Genomic DNA, 12,123 nt, shown 5'->3' with positions numbered 1-12,123 from the left:
GCTGAAGCAATAATGAAGGAATAGAAGTGGTCTCAGAATTTTAAACCAACAACAGAATGGTACCAAACAATGTTATTTGTGGTTGGCACACTTCTAAGCTATCTTGTTCATGAGTGGACTTCACCTCCTGAGGATTCTTCCAATGAATTTCTGTGTGGCAATCCGAGTTTCCTAAAATTAGTTTTGTGTGTATTCTTCAGCTATTTGTTGAATGTGGCTGTTTCCCGTGTTTGGCAATTGTGTAAACACATAATATTGAATAATCTTCTATAGGTCTTCCTACATTTCCCAAGAATTTTCTGGTGTCTCCCCAATGTTATTCAATCTGTATATTGAGCAAGCAGTAAAGGAAACAAAAGAAAAATTCGGAGTAAGTATTAAAATCCATGGAGAAGAAATAAAAACTTTGAGGTTCGCTGATGACATTGTAATTCTGTCAGAGACAGCAAAGGACTTGGAAGAGTAGTTGAACGGAATGGACAGTGTCTTGAAAGGAGGATATAAGATGAACATCAACGAACATGATGATAATGGAATGTAGTCAAATTAAGTCTGGTGATGCTGAGGGAATTAGATTAGGAAATGAGACACGTAAAGTAGTAAAGGAGTTTTGCTATTTGGGGAGCAAAATAACTGATGATGGTTGAAGTAAAGAGGATATAAAATGTAGACCGGCAGTGGCAAGGAAAGTGTTTCTGAAGAAGAGAAATTTGTTAACATCAAGTATAGATTTAAGTGACAGGAAATCGTTTCTGAAAGTATTTGTATGGAGTGTAGCCATGTATGGAAGTGAAACATGGACGATAAATAATTTGGACAAGAAGAGAATAGAAGCTTTCAAAATGTGGTGCTACAAAAGAATGCTGAAAATTAGATAGGTAGATCACATAACTAATGAGGAGGTATTGAATAGAATCGGGGAGAAGAGGAGCTTGTGGCACAACTTGACTAGAAGTAAGGACTGGTTGGTAGGACATGTTCTGAGGCATCAAGGGATCACCAATTTAGTATTGGAAGGCAGCGTGGAGGGTAAAATCATAGAGGAAGACCAAGAGATGAATACACTAAGCAGATTCAGAAGGATGTAGGCTGCAGTACATACTGGGAGATGAAGCAGCTTGCACAGGATAGAGTTGCACGGAGGGTGCATCGAACCAGTCTCGGGACTAAAGACCACAACAACAACAGCAGAGAAATATTTGAAAGACAACAATTTACCAAGCAAAGCTCTGTTGCTTCTGAACATCGCACCTTCACAACCTGCCGGTGACAAACTTGAGGATGTAGATAACAAAGCATTATTTTTAACAACAAATGAGATTATTCTTTGTTAGCCGATAGACCAGGACAAACTTTAAATGCTAGAGAAGATGTATCATCACCGTCTTCTTAGTTAATTGATGTCAGTGACTGATAATAATGAAGACTGTGTAACTATTGTGAAGAGGATTGACTTGCTATATGCCACAAGGTGGTTGGCCAAAACGCAAGAAGGAAATCTTAATGTGTCACTTGTAAGGTCTTCAAAAATTCTTTTATGCTACTAAGGTGGACATTTTAACTTTGAATCCATATGTGAAACTGAAACTAAACAATGAAATGATGATATAGATTTTTTGATCAAAAATGTCTCAGGCTGTGAGGATATTGATTCAAAGGGTGCCACAGAGTGGACAGCACACGATGAAGTTCATAAACTGACTGAAAGCAATATTGTGGAAATGGTGGCGAAGGGGAAAATCATACAAGAGGAGGAGACAAGAATAGATGAAAGGAGAAATCCTATCTGACATTCAGAATTGTTCAAGATGACTGTGGCAATGATGCAGTACATTAATGAGCAAGGGGTAGGCGAGGAAACCAGAGACTGTGGTCATGCATATGTGAGTTGCATTTGAAGTGTGTGTGTGTGTGTGTGTGTGTGTGTGTGTGTGTGTGTGTGTTTTGTCCAATTCTGATGAAGGTCTCCTTGGTTGAATGCTTGCTTGTTTCACAGTCTTTTTGTTGAACCTATCTGCAACTCAGCATCTCCACTAAATGGTGAGTAACTATCTATCCTTTTCATAATACTGTCAGATTCCCCTCACTGTTGTAATGTAACAAAATATTATTGTATCTTCGTCTAGTGCAGTCAACTGCTGATGCAAGTATTGACAAAATATTAACAATAAAAGTAAAATGATACCACCGTTATGTATAATAAAAAACTAAACCATCTTAATGTTGCTTGGTTAATATACAAATAATAGCATATTCTTCGAGAATTGTTTACCCTCTCCAATGAAGAAAATTGACCAAATCAATTACGGGTAAATGTAATGTAACATTTCTGATTCAGAATTATTATTTCTACTTCCCTTTCTTTTTCTCAAACTGTATTTGTATCCTTGAGAGATGGAAGAGTTTTAAAGCCAATGACACCTTTTATTACGCATGGTTTAATGATATGAGTTGGTTAACATTCTCAAATCATACTGTGATATTCTTCAGAAACTGCAAACAGGTTGATACAAATGTTTGCACTGAGTGAAACAGTGAAGTTACAATAAAAATGTTAACTTGACAAAATAATTTTACTCTCTAAACATCAATAATAATGAATACTAATCAATATAACATCATACAATTTAATTTAAGAGTGGAAAATGGCAACTGAGCATATATACTTTTTTTTAAATAAATGAATACATAGAATTGAGAAAACTGAGCCAAAATTTTCTTCCTTTGTAATGTTGATGATACTAATATCCATTAGCAAATGCCTAGTGTTCAGCAATGCTTAATCCTAACATTGATGTATTTGCTTTTTGTGGAATCAACACTAAAAATAAAATTGTGAGGATATTAACATCATCAAAATACAAGACACTACAGAATGTGGAAACATGCAACGCAAATACTTGATATGAAGCATACAACATAAGGAACTCAAGAAAATTGTTGGATGGAACACTCTTATGAGAATTATTACTTACAGTTACAAAACTAAGTGCACATCGGCTATGTTGAGCAACATATCAAACTAATAGCTTATTTATCTATTACTATTTAACTCAAAGGACTGTTGGAAAGCAAGCATGCTTATTAGTGACAGTATCTACAGATGTACATTTTGTAGCAACGGTTTTCCCATTACATGCAGCTTGAACATATCTTTCTTAACTCATTGACCTCCCTGATATTCAGCAGGTACGATGATGTCTGATTGAATATAGTTTACTGTTATTTCATGTATCTGCCAGTGGATACACCATTATCACTTGACATGTTCTTTCATCACAATGAGAGTACTTTTTTATTTCAAACAGATGCTGGTGAACTGAAAAACTAACTGAGCCTACATTTTCATGAGGAAAGATGTCCAACAGATAAAATAAAGAAAGCGCCTCTGACTATAGAGGTTTGACCTCTACAGGATATTACAGTCACCAATGCCATACAAAATGTTGTAACATGTTACATTTATCGTTTTATATAAAATTTTAAATGAACCATTAGAGAATTTTGACATTTACTCACAAATTAACAAGTTTGAAATATATAAATTTAGTTTCAAATTCAGTACAACTGCAAACACAAAACAAATTTATTTTGTGAAACAATCTTAAGTTGAAGATACAACTGTGATACACTATATCAAATTCAAAACATATCTGATACACTCTACCACTATTTTCAAATATAACACCTATTTGTATAGATGTTTCACGGATATTTATTTCCCTTTTGGATGATACAACATATGTATGCAAACGGCCGTTTCTCATAAATGTTAAATTAAAGGCAATAATACAGGAAAAGACAGATTGCTACTTACCATAAAGAAGCCATGTCAAGCTGCAGACAGGCACTATTAAAAGACACTTACATAAAGCTTTTGGCCACAGCCTTCATCAGTAACACACACACACACACACACACACACACACACACACACACACACACACACACACACAAAAAAAAGCAAGCAAGTACACAAGCAAGCAAGCACACAAGCAAGCATATGTCTGGGCCAAGATGCTGGAGTAGTTGGTTGTGTGCGCCTGAGGTGTGCTTGCTTGTCTGTGTGAATGGTGCATGTCTGTCTCTCACTGATGAAGTGTGTGGCTGAAAGCTTTATATAAGTGTTTTTTTTTTTTTAATGTGCCTGTCTGCAACATGATGTGTCTTCTTTACAGCAAGAAGCAATCTGTCTTTTACTACATTTTTGACATTCCTACCTGGAGTTTCCATCGTTTAAATTAAGGAAATGGTTTCACTCAAAGACTTTACATTTTTTGCTGAGAAGACTTATACCAGGGCACAGCAGTAAGCAGTAATAATTTGAGAAGGACAAATACTGCTGTTTGAAGAACATCCAGAAACAAGCTATTTATAACAAATATTTATTCATGTTCACAATCAAGGACAGGTCACATGACAGCACTAAAATATGCAGGGACACAATGTGGAAATGCTTAGCATTAACAAACAAAGAATTACATAATGGTTGCAAAAACAAACAAGACAGTGAATCACTGCACATCATAACTACAAACATCAGGCTGGATAGTTGTTCACTGTTACACAACTTGGTGAAACCCGCTTTCAGAACACGTAAACTATGAAGAATTTATAGCAAAATGATTGTGAGAAGAAAGTTCTGTCAACAGCTGAGCATTCTGAATGAAGCACAGCAAACAAATGTGAAGAAAAGTTTGACAGTAGAGGAAACTCTCACAGCTATATAAAAATATTTCTACAGAAGCAAGTGACCATTCTGAAACAGTACACTTCGAAAACTGGACAGTTATTGCATAGTGGTGATACAAAGGATATATGGATTGAACATTGTCCACATAATTAATTATATTTAGGCCCACACATATTGTATTAGCCCAAATAATTTCAGTTCTGCTTAATAACATTTTCCAGAATTGGGTCACATTGGGAGCAGTCAATGAACACTGTGAAACTTAGGGTTAAATTCATGTTATAGTATCGATCAGTACACCAGTAATGAGATGCTGTAAATCAAAGGTAGTATCAAATGCCTAAAATATGCTGGAGTAAATATACTGCATGGCCTAGCTCAAAAACTTAACTGTTGTTACCATGCATATCTGATACATAACAGGAACAAATATTTTTTTGATCATCATCCTGCTGGTAGTAATATTACATTGTGAATCTCATTTGTATGTGACTGTACTATAATCATAAAACATAATTCCCATTCATCTGGGTTTTTTTAAGGAAGATATTACACTGAATGTAAATGTCCTCTTAGCATTTGGTTTCTTCATTCTCTTTCACAGATTACTTTCTCTGCTGTTCTAATAATATATCCTCTTCTTACATAAAACATGTTTTGATCTTAATTTTCTTTTTTATTACTATTTTATTTTCAACTGAATGGATCTTATCTTGCATTAATTACTTATTTTGCCAGCAGGTGTCTTTTGATAGCAACTGAATTTTATTATTTCTTTTGAGTGAGGCCCACTGTTTGGTATACTGATTACGAGGAACAGCAAACTATGTCATCCCTACTTCACAAGTTTCTTTGCCAAAGGTCAGAAAGTATCCACTGACTTCTGTCACTAATAATTTTTAGTGTCTTGTTTTCACTCTCACTTCAAATTTTTCACTGTGAATATCACAGAGGTCACAAATTAACCTATGCAAAAAATGAATATAAAATAAAAGCAAAAAACAGTATATATAAAGTTAGTACCTAGAGATTTTTTTGTTAATCGCAAGTATCTTGCGGGTCCAAGAGAAGAAGCAACCACCTGTTATTCATAAGAAACAGGCAGACATTTAGATAAGGAGTTCATCAATTCTGAAAACTGACAACTGGTAATTTACAAATTATTATTTCCTTTTAACAACATCTTGGCTATAATGTTATGAATGATGGGGGATAACGGTAGCATATATTACAGAAGAATTGTGATCTAGCACAAGAGTAACGGCATGAAAATTTGTAATATGATAACTAAAAGAGTTTAAAGTGTCATCGCAGTAAAAGGTGGCCGACACAGTTACCTATGATACTACTTATTTAGGTTATGTCACTAAGTACTTATTGGGCATGTCACATGTCATAAGTTACACAGTATAACAAGAAAAATCAAGATAAGGACAAATTTGGGGATACTTTAATCTACTTCACAATGAAGGCAGTCATGTTAATAGATACTGAGTTACAAATTAAACACCTTGCACTAATTTCATGCAGGATAAATGCAGAGGCATGTATAGGAAGAACTTCATGAACTGCTTTACAATGTATAATTATATGAAAAAGCTGTAAAAATCTAGAATAAATCCAGAAGGAAAGACTGGCTGATCAGAGGCACCAGAGCACTGTAAAATATTTGAAAACAAAGCACCCAGACACACTGACTTAACTGCCACTAAGCAGTACAGTCACTGAATTTAGGTAAGATACACCTGTTCACTAGTATTGTTTTGAAAATAGCTTCTTCAGAGCTTCCATTCCAACTTCTTACATAAATGAAACTGGGTAATCCTCTGTACTTTTGGCAATATCAAAGCAGACTTAATCCTACAAAAAGCTAGGGTCTGAAACACAGTCCCTAGACATTTACAGCAGAGAAGTATTGTAAAAACTAGAGGTGTGACTGAGCACATAGATTAAATTCACACGGTAAAATTTAACCAAATGTTTTCTTAGTAAGTATGAAATGCAATAATGGTACAACAACTATAGCTTTGGATTGGATACCCATTCTTTTCTTTCATCTTCATGCCTCCTAATGTAAGTTACTACATTATGTTCAATCTGCTCACGTGTGTTAACAATGCACTCTACTGTATAAGCTCACAACACTTAATACCTACACAACACTTGCTGCAAGTGATACAGTAAAGTGATATCAAAAGAATACAGAAGAGTTGATTAAATGTAAAGATGAATTTTAATACAAGAAATGCTGTTACGAGCATAGCTTTGCACTTAGAGCAGATGGTAACACCGCTGAAAAAATTTACCTTGAATTATATTTTCTAAACTAATACATATCTGCTGTTTGCTAACATGTTGAATGAGAAGAAAAACGTTTATAAAGGTTCTGAGGACAGTTTGGCAGTAATACAATTTCAAAATTTGAAATTTACAGCTGTGTACTACTGTTTCACATAATAAATCAAAATATATTTCCATAACCAACAAAAATTTCTGAAGAAACAGAAAATTATTGAACTACACACAAAATCTCTGCCAGGAATAAACCTCTCCACTCATCATCTTGCTGATACATGATTACAAAAGGCAGCAATTCACTGCCAACCCACCTGTAGCACTGCAAGCTCAGTACTGAATATTTACAGCATCAACTGTACACATCCCTGTCTTGTCACCTATGGAAAAACCTTTTGGAAACTCCCCGAAAAAGATCTCAACAAATAGGAGTATGTGCAAAAAAAAAAAAAAAAGAGAGAGAGAGAGAGAGAGAGAGAGAGATAAACATATTTAACTTGACTGCCAACATAAATGATGAAACACAAAACTGGCGTAAAGAATCAAAAGTTTACATTATATCAGACAACCCAAGAAAAAACGATGCCCCCTTAAACAGGTTGTTCCCATGATGCCCCACATCGCACAGGGGCACCTTGGCCTCCTCCTCATACTACAGCAGGAAGAACCACATATGAGCACTTGAGCTGCAACAGCCTGCTTTAAACTACACTGTTTTTAAGTAAAAATTTGTCTAAAAAGTCATATTTTTGTGTGATCACCTTTCATATAGGGATCACATACAATCATTGTTGGGAAAAATGTATGAGGGTATTCCCAAAAGTAAGAGTTGCAATGTGCTGGGGCCACAGTGAATCTTCATGCAGCTGTTTGTCACATTGCTTTACCTAAATAATTTCAATTTAGGCAGGTGGCATGTCAGTCCCATAGTCTGTATAATAATGTAGTATACTGCACAACAAAGTTAAAATACAAGTTCTCAATATGACACCCTTCTGCCATGAGAAGAGACTTCATACGAGACATGGCACTCAGCATATTGCAGTGCCATGTATAACTGTTGGCACTGGCACTAATTCCTATCGCTTGCATAATTATGGGTAATGTCAAATTTTATTCCATTTTGTAACTCAGTTAATTCATTTTGTATTCTCGTACACTACAAATTTAATTTGTATTGTCATAAGAAAGTTACTGTCATGAATCAAAAAGTAGCAGCTGTGAGACATATCAAAGTTCATCTTCTTACAATCTTTGGCTGGTGTGACAAGCATAATAGTGGTCAGTTTGGGAAATATGGTACTGGTGAGAATTAATATACCAGTAAAAAATGGTCCAGGTGTTTTACATAGCAGTAATAACAAAAATACAAAATCTAGTTTTTTCTGATTTAGCAGCATTTTGAAAACAATCACCAATATTTCAATCAAAAATGCTGAGAAAGATACCTACAATCACACTTGTAAGGATATCAATGAAAATTTTTTAAAAATATAACTAACATGGATAGATAAAAAAAAATCTACTCACAAAGCAGCGGGAGGAGAAAACACACATGAAATGATATTGAAATTTGCAAGCTTTCAGAAACAGTGGATCTTCCTCCTGGTATAAGAGCTGAACAGGAAAGAGGGGTGAAGGCCAAGGATTGGTGAGATTTAGGAAATAGGGAGAGTTCAGAAACATTGCCCAGGACCTCATGTCAGGGGATAAGGAAAGACTGATTGTTGGGGGATTGCACCAGATGATATTTGAAAACCTGAGAGCTTAAAGGTGAAACATTGGACAATATGCAGCACAGAGATTACTGACAAAACATCCATGCACAAGTTATTAAGAGTGGAAAATCCAAAGAGATTCTGGTTATATGTGAAGTATGTTAGCGGCAAGAAACAATCAATGCCTTCCCTGCACTATAGCAATGGAGGTACTATCAAAGACAGTGCTGCCAAAGCAGAGTTACTAAACACAGCCTTCCGAAATGCCTTCACAAAAAAATACGAAGTACGTATTCCAGAATTCGAATTGAGAACAGCTGCCAAAATGAGTAACGTAGTAATTGATGGGAAGTCATTGAGTAAAACAGAAGTGATTTCTGGCGTTCCCCAAGGTAGTGTTATAGGCCCTTTGCTATTCCTTATCTATATAAACGATTTGAGAGACAATCTGAGCAGCCATCTTAGGTTGTTTGCAGATGATGCTGTCATTTGTCAGCTAATAAAGTCATCAGAAGATCAAAACAAACCACAAAATGATTTAGAAAAGTTATCTGAATGGTGTGAAATGTGGCAGTTGACCCTAAATAAGGAAAAACGTGAGGTCATCCACATGAGTGCTAAAAGGAATTCGTTAAACTTCGGTTACACAATAAATAAGTCTAAACTAAAAGCCGTAAATTCAACTAAATACCTAGGTATTAGAATTACGAATAACTTAAATTGGAAGGAACACATAGAAAATGTTGTGGGGAAGGCTAACCAAAGACTGCGTTTTATTGGCAGGACACTTAGAAAATGTAACAGATGTAAGGTGACTGCCTACACTACACATGTCCGACCTCTTTTAGAATACTGCTGCGTGGTGTGGAATCCTTACCAGATATAACTGACGGAGTACATCGAAAAAGTTCAAAGAATGGCAGCGCATTTTGTATTATCGCAAAATAAGGGAGAGAGTATCACAGAAATGATACAGGATTTGGGCTGGGAATCATTGAAAGAAAGGCGTTTTTCATTGCGACGGAATCATCTCATGAAATTTTAATCACCAACTTTCTCCTACGAAAGTGAAAATATTTTGTTGACACCGACCTACATAGGGAGGAATGATCACCATGATAAAATAAGGGAAATCAGAGCTCGTACAGAAAGATATAGGTGTTCATTCTTTCCGCACGCTATACGGGATTGGAATAATAGAGAACTGTGAAGGTGGTTTGATCAACCCTCTCCTAGGCACTTAAATGTGATTTGCAGAGTATCCATGTAGATGTAGATGTAGAAAGCTAACCATACTGTATGTGTTTAGAGGTGGGGAGAGGGGGAGGAGGAGGGGAGACGACAGACAGGCCAGAAAATAAAAGGGAGTGAAGAAAGGAATAGTTACTGAGAAGAAGTGCCGGGACCAAAGAAATAAATGTAAATTGTGGGGGTGGGTGGTGAGAACCAAGGACATATTATAGTGCCAGCTTCCAAATTACAATGTCTTTAAATTTTCCTGTCACAGGTTGATGAGCAGATTTTTTTATCTATCCAATTACATTATGAGGATCTCAGTTATTCCTCTCATCTGATGCTGAGTTCCTTATTTTAAGCCGGCCAACGGCATCAGCCAACTTTTGTGGACTGATGACATCAAGCACTATCTAGAATGATGGTTTGTAGAGCTTGCAGGCCATATGGGAAAAAGTAGATAAGGGTATAATAATTGTCATTACTAGAAGGGCATTCTGTTAGCAAAAAGGTGAATGGCCTTTCAGATCATGATGCACAAATTTTAACTATAAAAGATTTTTGTGCTACAACACATGTTAAATATAGTTATCAATGGTTTAGAAAAGCTGATCCAGTTTCTGTAGATACCTTTGTAAACCTTATCAAGGAACAAGAGTGGCAAGATGTTTATTGCGCTGATACAGTAGATGATAAATATAATGCTTTTCTCAAGACTTTTCTTGTGCTCTTTGAAAGTTGCTTTCCGTTAGAATGTTCAAAATAGGGTAGTAGCACAAACAGACAGCCTGGGTGGCTGGCTAGAGGAATAAGAATATCTTGTAGAACAAAGAGGCAATTATATCAAAACATTAGAAACAGGCAAAATCTAAATGCAGCATCCCATTACAAACAGTATTGTACGGTGCTTAAAAACGTTATTAGGAAGGCAAAAAGTATGTGGTATGCAGATAGAATAGCTAAGTCTCAGGATAAAATTAAAACCATATGGTCAGTCGTAAAGGAAGTGGCTGGTCTGCAGAGACAGGTCGAGGATATAGAATCAGTGCATAGTGGGAATGTCCGTACTGATAAGTCGCGTATATGTACAGTATTTAATAATCACTTTCTGAATATAGCAGGTGAACTAAATAGAAACCTAGTCCCAACAAGGAATCACATAGTGCTCTTAGAAAAAAGTGTTCCGAGACTGTTACCTGAAATGCTCCTCCATGATACTGACAAGAGGGAGATTGAGTTAATAATTAAATCACTAAAGACCAAGAACTCTCATGGATATGACAGGGTATCTAGCAGAATACTGAAGTATTGTTCTATGTATGTTAACACAGTACTTAGCCATATCTGTAACTTTTCCTTTAGGAGTGGTCGGTTTCCTGACCGATTAAAGTACTCGATAGTGAAGCCACTTTATAAAAAGGGAGACATTGATAATGTTGACAATTTTAGACCTATTTCTATGCCATCGGTGTTTGCTAAAGTTATCGAGAAGGTTGTATATACAAGGTTACTGGAGCATTTAAATTCACATAATTTGCTGTCAAATGTAAAGTTTGGTTTTAGAAATGGTTTAACAACTGAAAATGCTATATTCTCTTTTCTCTGTGAGGTTGTGGACAGATAAAATGAAAGGTTGCGAACGCTAGGTGTTTTCTTTGATTTAACGAAGGCTTTTGACTGTGTTGACCACAAAATATTACTGCAGAAGTTGGACCATTATGGAGTAAGGGGAGTAGCTTACAATTGGTTCACCTCTTACTTTAAGAACAGAAAGCAGAAGGTAATTCTCCGCAATATTGAGAGTGGTAGTGATGTTCAGTCCCAATGGGGCACTGTTAAGTGGGGCGTTCCCCAAGGGTCGGTGCTGGGGCCACTGCTGTTTCTTATTTATATAAATGATATGCCTTCTAGTATTACAGGTGATTCAAAAATATTTCTGTTTGCTGATGACACCAGCTTGGTAGTGAAGGATCTTGTGTGTAATATTGAAACAGTATCAAATAATGTAGTTCATGAAATAAGTTCGTGGCTTGTGGAAAATAATTTGATGCTAAATCACAGTAAGACTCAGTTTTTACAGTTTCTAACTCACATTTCAACAAGAACCGATATTTTGATCAGACAGAATGGGCATATTATAAGCGAGATGGAACAGTTCAAGTTCCTAGGCGTTCGGATAGATAG

General features: G+C 35.9%; 1 protein-coding gene across 1 annotated transcript in view; it reads right to left on the bottom strand.

Moving 5' to 3' along the window:
- Window positions 1–12,123, bottom strand: part of LOC126176497 (uncharacterized) — a 686,449-nt gene that overhangs the window by 16,696 nt on the left and 657,630 nt on the right. Inside the window, exon 32 of the mRNA XM_049923651.1 lies at window positions 5,717–5,774. Within this exon, the coding sequence (XP_049779608.1) occupies window positions 5,717–5,774 (58 nt within the window). The remainder of the gene's footprint in view (window positions 1–5,716; window positions 5,775–12,123) is intronic.

This window comes from Schistocerca cancellata, chromosome 3 (genome assembly GCF_023864275.1).
Source record: "Schistocerca cancellata isolate TAMUIC-IGC-003103 chromosome 3, iqSchCanc2.1, whole genome shotgun sequence".
Classification (NCBI taxonomy): Eukaryota; Metazoa; Arthropoda; class Insecta; order Orthoptera; family Acrididae; genus Schistocerca; species Schistocerca cancellata.
The sequence above is the reverse complement of the archived record's forward strand: the minus strand, read 5'-3'. Positions and strand labels throughout refer to the sequence as shown.